The 14,289-nt window shown below is 43.7% G+C and overlaps 1 protein-coding gene across 1 annotated transcript in view; it reads left to right on the top strand.

Moving 5' to 3' along the window:
* The window catches only part of CEP112 (centrosomal protein 112), a 281,747-nt gene extending 269,785 nt beyond the window's left edge, over positions 1-11,962 (top strand). The window contains exons 25-27 of the mRNA XM_014458887.2: positions 6,652-6,753; positions 10,197-10,261; positions 11,551-11,962. Of these exons, the coding sequence (XP_014314373.1) occupies positions 6,652-6,753; positions 10,197-10,261; positions 11,551-11,554 (171 nt within the window). The 3' untranslated portion in view covers positions 11,555-11,962. The remainder of the gene's footprint in view (positions 1-6,651; positions 6,754-10,196; positions 10,262-11,550) is intronic.
* The last annotated feature ends 2,327 nt before the right edge of the window (positions 11,963-14,289 follow it).

Genomic DNA, 14,289 nt, shown 5'->3' with positions numbered 1-14,289 from the left:
AATGCTCGGTTCTTCGTGCGCAGGCCGGGTTTCCTCCGGCACCAGGAAACCGCTCCTCCGTGCTCCGCTCCCACAGGCTCCCACTGCTGAGCTGCTGCCGCCTCACTGACCAGCGCCCCTCCTCCCGGGGAGCCCCAGGCCCATGGAGCCCCAGGCTTCACTCCCTCGGGTGCACGCGGGGCCCTTGAGCTCAGCCTCGGGTTTGAGGGGACACCAGTTGGAATAAAGAGCCGTAAGATAAACCCACACTGGAGGGAGAGGGGAAGTGAGTCTGTTAAAGGCTGTTAAGAAAATTGCGGTTACTATTTCCGTTTTCACTTTACGCGTTGGAATCACAGAGCACCCTCCTCAGAGCGGCTCTCTCGGCAGTTGCTGTGGCAACACAGAGCCCCTTAGCCCAGTACAAATGAAATTGCTCAGAAGGCAGTGTGTTTCTTCCCAGCTGCACGAGAGCATTTTGTTTTGCTCCATCTTTTACTGCTATTTCTTTCACTCTTCTTCTCCGAACCACATTGGAATTAAACATAAACCTATCTGCTCACTTCCCTAAAAAGCCCCTGCAAAACCTCTTTGTTGCACAATGGCCCATCTTCAGAAACATCCTCCCGTTTCTGCTTGTATTGTATGTCACCCTTCCCACAACCTCCTTCCCTGTGCCCCACCTGCCCGCCTCTCACCGCCTTTCACTACCCGAAGAAGCCCACTGTCTTCTTGATGCTCTCTACCTACCCCAAGCCCCCACTACAGTGCCCACCCATGTTCACCCTCCTTCAGAGTACATATCTGTCCCAGAGCTACCTGTTCCTGCCCCAGCTCCTACCCTACAACCAACCCACCAGGCAGGCTCAGCTTTATGGCCTTCAGCTCAGCCTGGTGTGAGGACAGGGTTCTGAATAAACTAATCCACAGTGAGGGGAGGCATCTGATATCTCCCTTCACCCTCCACGCATTTCCAGTTGGTGGAAATCCAGGCTGGATGGAGAGAGACTTTTGATGAGCTCCTTCCCTTCCATGGAGCGGGGGCTCCCGCCTGGGAGCCAGCGCTGTCAGCAAGGGCCTGAGAAAGTCCCCACACGCCGACCATCGTCAGTAGCCGGGAGATATAATACGGCTCAAAACCAGGTACTGCTGTTTTCCAAATGCATGGAGGTTGTTTTAAGTATAAATTACAAATTGATTTAAAATCTATTCTGAATCCATAGCAGCTTTGTGTCATTATACACAGTCTTAATAGTGGTCCCGGGGCGATGCAGGAAAGTGGCCATCGAGGAGAGGACATCAACAGGGTCCTTACTCGGTTCCTTTTCCTCTGCTTGCCCGGCCCCCAGAACGCTTGTCTGGACTTTGCAGGGCAGTATCAGGCACAGTCACTTCCTGAACTGCTTCACTCTCACCTCAAAATACAACAATAAATGACTATGTGTTTCATTTAAAACATGTGAAAACCACCACAGCACTTACCAGCAACAACTCACTACATGGCTCCCCTGTTTGCTCCTCATTGAGCGTGAACTTGGGACTGTGTACATTGAAGCAATAAAATAACCTGCTCCAGGCTCCGTCCAGAGGTTGTTTATGCAAAGCTGCCACCTCCACTCACGTGCTGTTTGTTACACAGCAGGAGGTGACATAGCTTTGACATGTTGGCCTGATTAATTGATACAGCGTTTTTCAAATAAGAACCCCATTAAATATGTTTTAGTTCTCCCTACACATTTTCAATGAAATTATAGATTTCCAAGGTTTACTTTTTTCAGCATCACTTTATCTCCAAAGACCCTCTTCACTTGAGTCAACTACATATTCTGTATACTTTGTAGTCTCTCATTTATGCAAATGGGTATTTGTCTGATTACCCAGGATATAACTTTTACTTAAGTGGAATGCTGAACTCCAGGCATGGGTGTTCTTAGTCTTCATCCCCCATTTTTAAACTTAAGGGAAATATTGTCACTGCTCTGCCTTCGAGGGAAAGATGGGCAGTGTGTTGCCATGGTGCAAAAACTGCTATCTTCGGTCACATGGGTACCATGTTACACCCATTCCATGTCCACTCAGCTTACAGGGGTCTTACTACATCATCGGAATGTCATTGTTTGTCATGGTGCCCTGGTGTTCTCCTTTTTCTTTCTAAAGGTGAGAATGGGAAGGAAAGTGGAGAGAGAAGTAACCTGTGGAGAGAGGGAGGCTTATGTCTCTTTGGTGTGATGTGGCTGAGGAGCTAGAAGAGCAGATGATTGTACGCGGTGCTTTCTGAGGGCAGTGGGAGTGGAAATGAGCCACAGCAGTACTAGGAATTCCTTCCAGAAGTCCTCGAGTGAGAACAGACTTTGAATTTTTCTGCATTTAATAGTCTAGTCACACACTACCTACTAATGAAAGTTAATGCTCACATCTAATAATAAAATAGATTTATATGTAAAACGTTTGATCTCCCTTAGTGAAGGAAGTGTATGTCCATCAAACTCTTTGCTTAGATCAATTCACATGTGAGCAGGCAGGAAGAAGAGAGAGTCAGAGGTGGGATAGAAAAATGGTAGCAGAGGTCAAAAGTGATATAAAGGACTATAAGCTAATTCTTTTCTTCCTCTTATATTGCCATATGACACACTTAGATATAGCCTTCACTGCCTGAATTCAAATGTGTGCTTGTGTGGGGGATTTGTGGAACTTTCATTTTAGTTTGGTTTGTGCCTTGCACTGGTATAGATTTTTAAAATTAGTCTTCTACATAAATCATTAATAAATTAAAATGTTAAGCTAATGGGAGCCATATTGGAACCAATTGCTGCTGTCCTTGTTGTTATATTGCACTTTTTAAAGACGGAGCAAACACAAGATGGATGTCTGGAAGGAAGTAGTAGTCCATCCCACCGCCTTTCCCCAGCCCCTGTTAGGTTTGGGAGAACACCAGTGTTTCGTGGGTAAAACGGCTCTAACTGCTCTAACTGTCTGTGAGTTCCCTTTCCTTCTGGGGTGGGAGAAACGTTTCAGCATCTGGAAAGATTGCTTGAGGAACTGCAGAGCATGGTGGCTAAGGACACATGCTTGAGAGTCAGACTCCTTGAATGCAAACCATGGCTTATGGCTCTGGGCTCACTCCCTGGCTGTCAGAAGGATCACACTTATTAAAACACTCAGACTTGGATCTGGCACATAGAAAATACTCCATAAATGGTTGCTGGTGGTAACATCTTACAAACAGAGTGAACCAGATTGGTTACAGTTTTCTATGACTTTACTAAAGTAACAGGGTTCTGCTTGGTATAATGATTTTTAAATTCAGGATTTGGGTTTAAGGATTCAGAGTTGTAATATTTTTCTGATTGGTAGTCTCACTTATAGGTGAGGTAATTTTAGATTTTCCAAGAGCTCATTTTAAGTTCACTCAGATTCACTGAAATCATAAAAGCTAAAAAGAAAGGAGTAGACAGGAAGTAGAAATGCCTAGATCCTCAGTAAAAGTTGGGAAATATAGCATACTGAATTTAAAAAGGGATGGAAGGGATAGTGGTGATCAAAGAGCAACGTTGCTCAAACAATTTTCTGCTGTCTGTGGCCGAGCCTCCAATAGGGGGAGACCATCAAATGTGAAAAGTGAAGTGGGGGCAAGAGTCAAGAAAACTATAAGCATCAACTAAAGGGTTTAAGTGCGGGGCTTGACCTCCAGAGCACTCAACACTGAGGGAAGAGCTTACTGGTACGCTCCCTACCTCAATATTGGTGGCTCCATTCAAAAATGAGGTTTAATTTTTTTAAAGAAAAGGGAACTAGCATAAGGTCCTTGCTAGACTGAGAGAGAAAGAAGGAATGTAAGAAAAAAGCTAATAAAAAACACAGATCAAATGGGAAGTTACCCAAGAAACAGAGGGAAGGTTCAGACAAAGTATAGTTCTTTATAACAAACGTTCCTTCACAATGTCAGAGCATTTACAAAACACGCTCACATATCTCTCTGTCAAGGAAAAAGCTGGGGGGAGATAGAGAAGAAAAAAGAAGGGATATGTGTTTAAAGAGGATATAAGTCAACAGACAGAGATGAAAAGTGATCTCTCAGATCTTAGGGAAAATAGTAGACAAAAATCAAAAGATTACTGAGATTAAAACCATATTAGAAGAAACAAAAATAGAAAAATTATAACTGAAAACATCCAAGGAAATACAGTGATCAGACTAAAGGAAATCCCACAAAATGAAAGGAAAATATAAAATAGATATAAAGTTATAAGAAAGTAAAACAATAGCCCTGACCAGTTTGGCTCCGTGGATAGAGCGTCGGCCTGCGGACTGAAGGGTCCCAGGTTCGATTCCGGTCAAGGGCATGTACCTTGGTTGCGGGCATATCCCCTGTAGGGGGTGTGCAGGAGGCAGCTGATCGATGTTTCTCTCTCATCGATGTTTCTAACTCTCTATCCCTCTCTCTTCCTCTCTGTAAAAAATCAATAAAATATATTTTAAAAAAAAAAAGAAAGTAAAGCAATAGATAAAAGTATAATTATGGAAGATTACCAAAGAAGAGTCTATACATGCAAAATTTGTATTCTTGGAGAAAAAAGCAAATAGAAAAAGATTCATATGTAATATGAACACAGAACAATAATAGAATACAAATAATTCTAACAGAAGAAACTTTTCTTCAGAGAATTGAATTTAAAGATAGAAAGGGCACACACAATGTCTTGGGAAAATTGATACAGAATAATTAATACCAAAACATATTGCAGTGAAGCTACTGAATCAAGGAAAAAGAAAATCACATGGGTCCTGGCCAGTGTGGCTCAGTAGGTTTGGTGGCGTCCCGTGCATGGAAAGATTGCTGGTTCGAACCCAGTCAGGCACATGCCTGGGTTGCAGGCTCGATCCCCAGTGGGGGGTGTGCAGATGCAGGAGGCAGGCAATTGGTGCTTTGCTCTTTCTTTGATGTTTTTCTCTCTCCCTCTCCCTGTCTCTCTAAAAATCAATAAAAATATTTAAAGAAAAAAAGAAAGAAAATCACATGGGCATCCAAGTAGAGAAAGAAAGTCATATTCAATATGGAAAAAATTTTAACCTGGTTTCAGACTTCACCATAGCTATCTGTAATACCAGAAGACATTGAAAAAATGTCTCTAAGTATTGAGAGAAAGTGGGATTGAAGAATTTTTATACCCAGCCAAGTAGTCTTTCAAATGTACAGGCAAGTGGGCAGACTTTCTTAACAACCAAGGTTACAAACAGACACGTATCCTTTTTAAAGAAGTAATAGCTCAAAATTTCAGAGCCAATGTTGAGTGATAGAAAAATATAGTTAATAGTAGCCTGTGAACCCTCAATAAATGTTGGCCTTAAGATCTGATTTATAAAGCATGTGTTTTCCTGCACTTTTGCCTTTCATTTGAGTCAGCTGACAGATGTAACTATCAGACTTAAGTCCAAGAAGAAAATGTGGGAAAAATCAAATATTGCATCAGTGGGAAATATCATGTTTCATTATTTGCTTTTCTTTTAGGTATAAATCACAAGATTAAAACATTAAAAAAACACTTTGCCAAAAAGTGAAAAATTATATTCTAGCATGTTCACCATGGGCTTTTAGTAGGGAATGAAATGATTAGAACACATTTCTTTCTTAATTCAGTTCAGTAAAAAAAAAAAGCTGGGAATTAAAGACTAGTAATTTTAAATCATCCTCAGTAAATCCATGGACTTGTCTAACTGAATTTAGTTATGCATATATTCATAGTAATTCCTTTATTTCTAGATATGTCCACTGAATTATCATTTACAAGATATACTGCAAGTCAGCTTTAATATTCAGTTAAGTCATACACAGCACCATGCAACGGATTTTTAAATTCTATCGTGTCTCAGATTAGGAGGAAGAAAAAGAAAGAATGATAGCTAGCTAGATAAAGACACCGAGACCTATACACTCACATTCATGCTCATACTCATGGACCTCTTCATCCTGCTCCGGGCATATCTCTTCCACCTGCCCCACTTGTCTCTTTCTTTAGCTCTGAGCGAGATGAGTGGGATGAGCCCTCAACCTCTCCCCTACCAGCCTGTGGCCATCAGTTGTTGAGCACAGAGCTGACTGTGTCTGGAGGGAGAGGGAAACCCATGAACTAGAGCTGCTCACAGTGACGAGGGCACTCTGGTCTCCCCACGGTGCGGAGACTTGGAGACAGTGGTATAGATTATCCTTCATTCATATCTTCATAACCATATGGATTCTGTCGAGCGCCCAGGTGCCTAGCCCTGTTGGGGACATGTCTTAAAGCAGTGACGGGCTGCGAATTGTCCTCCAATCACAGTGTGTTGTGATCATGGCCCACATCCTGGTCAAGAAAAGGTATGGGGTTAGCCCAGTGTGTGCATCGTGATGGAGGAGAGAGCGCAGGTATTGTACTTCTCCAGCGCTGAACACGGTGGCACCAAGGGTTTTAAAGAAACAAACTGCTGGTACAGGTACTGTCCCTGCCAGACTCACAAGGACAAGCTGGGTACCTTTTGAGTTTGTACTGTGCTTCCTCTTATTTTCTTATCTGGTTTTTGACCACGTGTAACAGATTTATCTTTGTGATGAATAGGTATTATTCTGGGATTTGTTAAAGTCAAAACAGTAGTTTCTGTGTATATAAATAAGCTGTCTTTTTTTTCCCACTTTAGATAACTTACATACGACAAGAATATGAAACAAAATTCAAAGGGTTGATGCCAGCTTCTCTAAGACAAGAACTTGAAGACACCATTTCCTCCCTGAAGTCACAGGTAATTACCAGAATCCCGCATTCCCGGGGGTATAGGGGATTTATCCGGAAAAGACACTTGCACATAACGTCCATCCTGAAGTGAAGCCAGAAACCCATGTGATGCCCCGGCATGGCCTGCACCCAGAAGGAATTGTTGTTGTTGTTTTTCAATTTTTTCTTACTAGTTTAAGAACCCATTGTCTCAATAAGATTTTCTTAAAAGCACCCTTGAAATTGAAAACTTACGGTCACTTTTATTCATTTAGTCTACATTCCTCTACGGCCTCACCCTTTTATTCTTGGTGCCAGGCCCAGAGTGCCATCGCTTAGCACATTGCTGACTCCTGGGTGTGTACATGTGGCGAGAAACAACGCACAGTGAAGTCAGAGTATTTCTATTCTGCTGTATTTTAATGCATTTTAAATTCAAGGCAGAATAATGACAAGGTATTCAAACAATTAGGTTAAATATTTCTTGCTGAAATGTGTAGTTCTTGGTAATTTATAAAATAAAATATGAGCGATAAAACCAATTTAAATGTATATAGTTAAAGTTCCAACATAAGTTTCCTCTATAAAGTCATATATATATATATATATATATATATATATATATATATTTCTCTATGTTTTATATATTGCTTGTCTACTGAGCTTTTTTAAACTCTAAAATGAGAAAGAGTTCACATATTCTCATTTCTAACACACTTAGAAATTTAAAACATACATTTTTTTCATACAACAACTATGTTCCCTCTGTATTTCTAAGAATCTTTGTATGGCTGAGATTGATTAAAACACTAGCCAGGACCCAGAATAGCCAAAAACCATTTTGGAAAATAAGAATAAATTTGGAGGATTCACATTTCCCAATTTCAAAACTTACTACAAAGCTATAATAATCAAGACAGTGTGGCATTGGTTAAAGAAGAGACATACAGAGCAATGGAGTAGAATTGAGAGTCCAGAAAAAATGCCTACATTTGTGGTCAGTTGATTTTCAACAAGGGTTCCAAGATAGTTCAATGAGGAAAAGATAGAAAGAATGTTGCTGTTACAATTGGATAACCCACATGAAAAAGAATGAAGCTGCGGCCCTTATAAGTTATACACAACTTAACTCAAAATGGATCCAAGACCTAAACATACTGGTAAGAGCCCAAACTATAAAACTCTTAGAAGGAAACGCTAAGAAAAAATCTCAGATAAAAAGGGAAATCTTTGTACCTTAAATAAGGTATTTTTTCAACGATGAGACCAAAATTACAGCAGCAGGAGAAATAAATAGATGAATTGCACTTCATCGACATGTAAAACCTTGTACTTCAAAAGACACCATCAGAAACTGAAAAGTCAATCCATGGGTTTGCAAGTTACTTATCTAAGAAACTTTTTTTAAAGACCACATTTTTGTGGGGAAAGGCTCCATGAGGGAATGATGTCTTTGCTCTCTGTGCCATGGATGGTGCCTGGCACATAGTAGGTGCTCGGTAAGTGTATTTTCAACAGAAATGGATGATGTAGTTTGATGGCACTCACATAGCTATTTATCATGTGCAAGACAAAATGTGGAGCAAATTTTAGCCATTGCTTTTCTATTTCCCTCAGTAAAAAGCCTCTTCTCTGAAAACGAAATGTCCATTCTATCTATGCTGCTGGCCGACTGCTGCTTCTGTGGCTGAGAGGTTTGGCTGTGCTCGCCCCTGCGTAACAATGGGTCCTACAGGCGAGTGCTGCCCTAGGAAGGGCCACCTCCTCTTTGTTTAGGTGAAAAGCTCCCTGGAGTGTGGTTTTACCCATTAACCTTGTCGGAGAGCTTCCATAGGGTCAGCTAGGTAAGGCCTGGCACCTTCAGAAGAGTGTTTTTTAGAAAAAAGAAAGGAAGGAAGAAATCTGATACCCACCTGCAGGGCTTCTGTTGTCATTCATATCATTTCAAACTGGATGTTGACCCAGAGAGAGAGAGAGAGAGAGAGAGAGAGAGAGAGAGAGCCATTGCCTGGGCCTCAGCATTGGCAGCTGCATGGGAGGCACGCCCGCAGAGCGAGCACATTTAGTGGGAAGCACAGGTGCCTGTGTGTTTTGAAAATTGTTGGAATTCCGATTGCAAAGCACCATGGGGGAAGGGAAGCTGAAACGTGCGATCCTCGCATCTGTCAACATTATCATTGTCCTGTGGGCCATGTGAGCAATTGGATAATATTAAGATGACGGTGATAATACAACTAAGGGGAACCGAGGGAGCGCTTGGCTATGGACCCACTTAGAGAGACTGCTGTCCTCGCGCGTGAGCACTTTCTCTGTTCTGCCAGCTGTACTCTCCTGCCTAACTATGTCTCCGAAGCAAGCGTTGCCATGGTTTCAGTTCAGACCAAAGAGACGAGAGTAAACAATTCCAAAATGATCAAATACCACTGGCTCTTGATTCCATCAAGCCATGGTACACGTTATCCCCAAACAGTTTCTGCTTGGTCCTAGAAGGTGCTCTTGAATTTATAATAGAAATTTATGCTTCAGAATAATCAAACCACGTTGTAAAGGTCTGACTTCAGAGAATATGCTGAGCCACCTAGTCTCCTCCACCCCCCACCACCCCAGCTGTGAGCTCTGCACTAGGGGAGGCGGTTCTGATAGTCGCTCCACCTCCTCCTCATGACCTTGGGAGGCGTCTGTCGTTAACCCCGTTTTGCAAATGAGGCATCAAGACTTTAAGTAACTTTCCTAGAGCCATAAAGGCCAAAGCAGGAATTGAACCCGAGTTGGCATAACTCCAGACAAAACCCAGGCTCTTTCCACTACAAAATGCTGTCTTCAACCTCAGGGAATCCCCAGGATGGGTTGAGGTTTCCAGAAGGCCGTAATTTTCTCTCCACTCACTCATTCACTCATTCACCAGCTGGGGAATACCAGCTCCACACCCACCCTGTGAAAGGAACTGGGGGCCAGAGACGAGGAAATGTCATCCTCACCCTCCGAGAGCTCCAGGTCTCAGGGAGCGATACGAAAACAACCACAAGGCCGTGCAAGCAGTGCTGATGAGTAGAGCACAGGAATGCCGAGGAGGGGCCCGAGGGTGCCCAGGCTGGGGCGGGAGCAGTTGGGAGGAGCCGCAGAGTTCAGTGACGTTTGAACCACATAGTGGAGGATGGATAGGAGATAGTTAGCCAACTATTCCAAAAGAGGAACAGCCTGTGCCAACAGGTACACAAGTTAGGGACGGTGGGAAGGCGTGAGGGGAGATGGAGCTGCAAAGAGAGGCCAGATCACAATGGCTCTGCGTAGGCATTTGAACTTGATTCTGTCGCCTCTGGTGGGCTTTCGGTGGGGATGCGATGTGATCCGATGTAGAAACACAACGTAACATCCAGCAAATCCTCTGAGTTTCATCTGGGAACCACACTGTTTGCACATTATTGCTCTTTAAGCCACATCAGCTCCTCTCATACAAGGCCTCTTCTCCAGGTGAACTTTCTGCAAAAGAGAGCGTCCATCCTTCAGGAAGAGCTGACCACCTACCAAGGCAGAAGGTATGGCCGTGATCAGAATGCTTGCTGATCGCTGATCGGTTTGCGTGGTTTGCACCTGTGAGTCTCCTGTCTTGACAGTCAGGTCTTCATTAACATTCTTAAACATATCAATTTTGAAAAACAAAGGCTTATTTTTAGTAAAGAGCCTGTCTCTGAGAAGTCACCGCCTCTTGTAATCACAGTGCTTAGTCAGGACGATCAGAAGGAGATGAGAGAATCCGCAGGCGTCTGCAAGCCCGGGCCTCACCTGGGTCGTCGGGACAAGAAGTTGTCTTGCAGCCCGGTTGCAGGATTAAGGAGGCAGTGTGATCCTTTTAAGATAGCGAGATGACGCAATTCTTCGTGTGGTAGGCCACATCTCCCAAGTCCTGTGTCCCGTGGGCGATTGGAGCTCTTACAGATGTTCTCAGACCAGAACAGATAAAAGAGGAGGGGCCACTAACTGTGCGGGAGAGTGGGGGAGGGGAGAGGGGAGAGTTCAGTGATTCAGTGATGTCACCACACTCCCAGCGACTCAGTGCCCCAGGTGTACTTCTCAGGGAGTCACGGACCCTCTGTCAGAGGTTCCCAGAGACATCGTGACACAGACCACGTTTACCTGCTGATGTAGTCACACTGCCCCCCTCTCTGCAGGGAAAGACTGAGCCATTATATAGCATTACATTAAAGTAAGACCCTGTGCATCATGAACTTCTCAAAAGATGCTGTTGCTTGGTGTAGAGAGGAGTTGACTCCTCATGGGCACAGATGATGACACTTTGATATCAGACATTTTTAGCCTCCTTCCATCCAGCTCCTCTTTTTTTTTATAAATATGTTTTTATTGATTTTGGGGAGAGAAGGAGGGGGAGGGAGGGAGGGAGGGAGGGAAGGAGAGAGGTAAAGAGAGAAACATCGTTTGGTTGTCCCCCACACACGCCCCAACCAGGGATTGACCTGGGTATGTTCCCTGACTGAGAATCACCACCACCACCTTTTGTTTTTTGTTGTTGTTGTTTTTGTTTTTTAAAAGATTTTTATTTATTTCAGAGGAAGGGAGAGGGAGAGAGATAGAAACATCAATGATGAGAGAAAATCATTGATTGGTTGCCTCCTGCACGCCCCCTACTGGGGATCGAGCCCACAACCCAGGCATGTGCCCTGGTTCACAGGTCAGTGCCCAACCACTGAGCCACACCAGCCAGAGCCTATCCAGGGCCCATCCAGCTCCTCTTGAATGAAAACATATTTTATAACTGACATGCCCATTAGATCTAGAGCAGGTCCTAACTGAGATTTCGGATTTCCAGGTAACTGTGAGGATTCACCCGAGTAACAGAGCATAGATGGCTTCCGTGTCCAGGCTGTTCTGTGGACTGCTAGCAGGTTTGAAGATTTGGATAGTGTGACGTAAACTGTGAGATCAGTGGCACTTTTTTAATACTTAAGTGTAATTAAGATCATAAAAACATGCATCACTCATATACTACTAGGGTGGTTTAATTTGTGTCTGCCTAAGTTATTTTTTTAACACTCCTTTATCTTTTATCTTCATACTGTGTGTTTGAGTGTGTTCTGAGAATTGCTTATATTGGGAAAAGAAATGATTTCCTATAATTTGTCTGATTAATGCTATCGCATAGAATTTTACCTGTTGCATATGATCAAAATCACGTTTTGTAGTATCATATCAAAATTTTTAACATGTTTACATTGTTTTCATGTTCGTATTCATATTTTATTAAAGCATTGTTTTCTACTTGTCAATTTTATTTCTACATTTTGTTGCATCTCGTTTGCTAAAACAAATATGACCTCTGCATGGTATTTTCCCTAGAAAGTACTGACAATCTCAAATTATACTGGAGGGGGGGGAGGAATACCTTATGTCGTGGCAAGGATCACATCCATAAGCGGTGTGTTTATTTAGGTTAAAACCCCCTGGGTTACCTGTCCAAGTATTTGTCATGTTGGTCTCTAAGCTGATCCAGGGGCAGAAGAGTGTAAGAATTTTAAGAGCAGCTATGATTTTATTGTGACTTCCTTGATCTCTCTTTCATGGTGGTGGTTTTCATTATGATATTAGTGGGAGCACGTGGGCAAGGACACCCAACACACTGGCAAGTGTTGGCACCATGACCTGCGATGGGTCCGATGGATCCCATTTTCACGGTGAGGTAATGTGGTCTTGCTCCCAGGCGTGGATGCTTCTGGCACTGCCCGAGGCCAGTGAGCTGTTCAGTGCGATTGGTTAGCCCTGATTTGCAGAGGAAATTGTGAACTGCGGTGGGAAATTGTGAACTGCGGTGGACGGATGCTCACTATGCTTTGGACTTGAGGCACTGAACGTCTGGACCGTGGGCGGGGCTGGTCTGGACCGTGGGCGGGGCTGTCATCGTCGGGGCTGCCATAAAGGACCAGGCCAGACTTTTATTTACACTTCTTCAAAATGCTTTTCTCTTTCCCACGCCCAGTTCTATTGTTTGCTGCCCAAGGATTAATTACCCTCTTTTGCACTGTAACTGAGACATGGAGACGATAAGGAAGCCACTTCCAAAGCCAGGGCCATGGGCCCAAACGCTGCCTCGCGGCCAACAGTGGGAGGCCTGGCATTCTGGCACGAAGTCATGGGTGCCCGTCGGCTCTCTGCCTGGTCATGTTCACCCTGACTCCTCCTCCAGAAATGTGTTTCCACCCTTCAAAAGATGAGATGTTTCTTGCATATACAATAAATCATGGTCCAGCTTAAAAATTATCCAGGTGACAGCAAGATTATAGCAGATGCTGTTAAAACCGCCCGTCCAATGAGGACCATGATCTCAGACTAGGATTTAGTACTCGCAGGGAAAGATTAGGGCCACGTGACTAATTTAACTGCTTCTCTACAGTTTGTGAAAAGCGGGTTGAAGCTCACCAGATTTCACTAGTACGGTTGTTAGCGGCATGACGTGAAAACCTTTGTGAATTGCATTGTGTGCTGGACTTGGAACTTCCACTCCAGAATATTTGTTTTCCATGAGTAAATATCAGTAGGTGTTTTGGAAGTTTGCCTGCTATTCTTTCTTTTCCTTATTTCAAGGGTTATGAAATTACAAACACTGGTGAACCTTTGACATTCCCCAGATCCTGTTTCCTCGCCGAAGCGTGTCTTATACATCTGGGAGTAGACAGCTGAAACTTTAGGTCAGCTTGATTGTATGTGATAGGAATACGGGGCTGACACTAATGTTTCTGTGAAGGTCCTCTGACAAAGGAAGAGAAAGGAAAATGACGCTTGGCATGTTTAAAATTCCTTACAGAATTGAGCACTGAATACATAAATGGCTACTGAAAGAGAAGGCAAGTACTTAGGAATTAAATTATAAACACCGTGCCTTATTATACAACCATCTAAGATTTCATCCTTTCTTTCATCTGCTGGGAGATCAGTTGTTCATCACAAGGACCTAATTTAGTTCCATTTCAAGTTCCTATTGGCTGCTGCACCTGGGTCGTCCACCTGTGCTTTTTCCATCTCAACACTCGATTGTCAACAGGTAGTGGTTGGTACGGCCTTGGCAGCAAGCTGAGCCGAAGGAGAGCTGTGGGGTCACAGTGGTCTCGGTGTGTGTTCCTGTCCAGCTGCGGGATGGGGCGTGGGAAGGGTTACCATGACGTTAGCTGTCAATCACCTACGTGTCTGTTGGAGTCTGCCATTCCTGTGTCACCAGGCAGGGAGCCCCTGCAGGGCTCTGACCTCCCACACAACAGTCAGCTCCTCAGTGGGCAGCCCTCCAGGGCACAGTGGGGGAAAGGAGAACTGAGGGGGGAGAGAGGATGGACGGGCTTGCTTCGGAGTTTGTACAAAAGAATTGAGTTGTGACGCAAAGTCAACAGCTCAGACTCAAACATGATCCTGTAAAGTCACATATTAATAGTGATTTTTTCAGAAAAGGCATATGCTTATAGTGGTGGGCAGCCTCATTAAGGGAACCTGCAGAGAAAGTGCAGAAGAAGAGCTGAGTTTGAATGAACAATTAACAGCCCTCTTATTGAAGTGCATCGCCATC

Source organism: Myotis lucifugus, unplaced genomic scaffold (genome assembly GCF_000147115.1).
Source record: "Myotis lucifugus unplaced genomic scaffold, Myoluc2.0 scaffold_100, whole genome shotgun sequence".
Taxonomy (NCBI): Eukaryota; Metazoa; Chordata; class Mammalia; order Chiroptera; family Vespertilionidae; genus Myotis; species Myotis lucifugus.
Note: the sequence above shows the minus strand (reverse complement) of the source record. Positions and strands in the feature narration are given on the sequence as shown.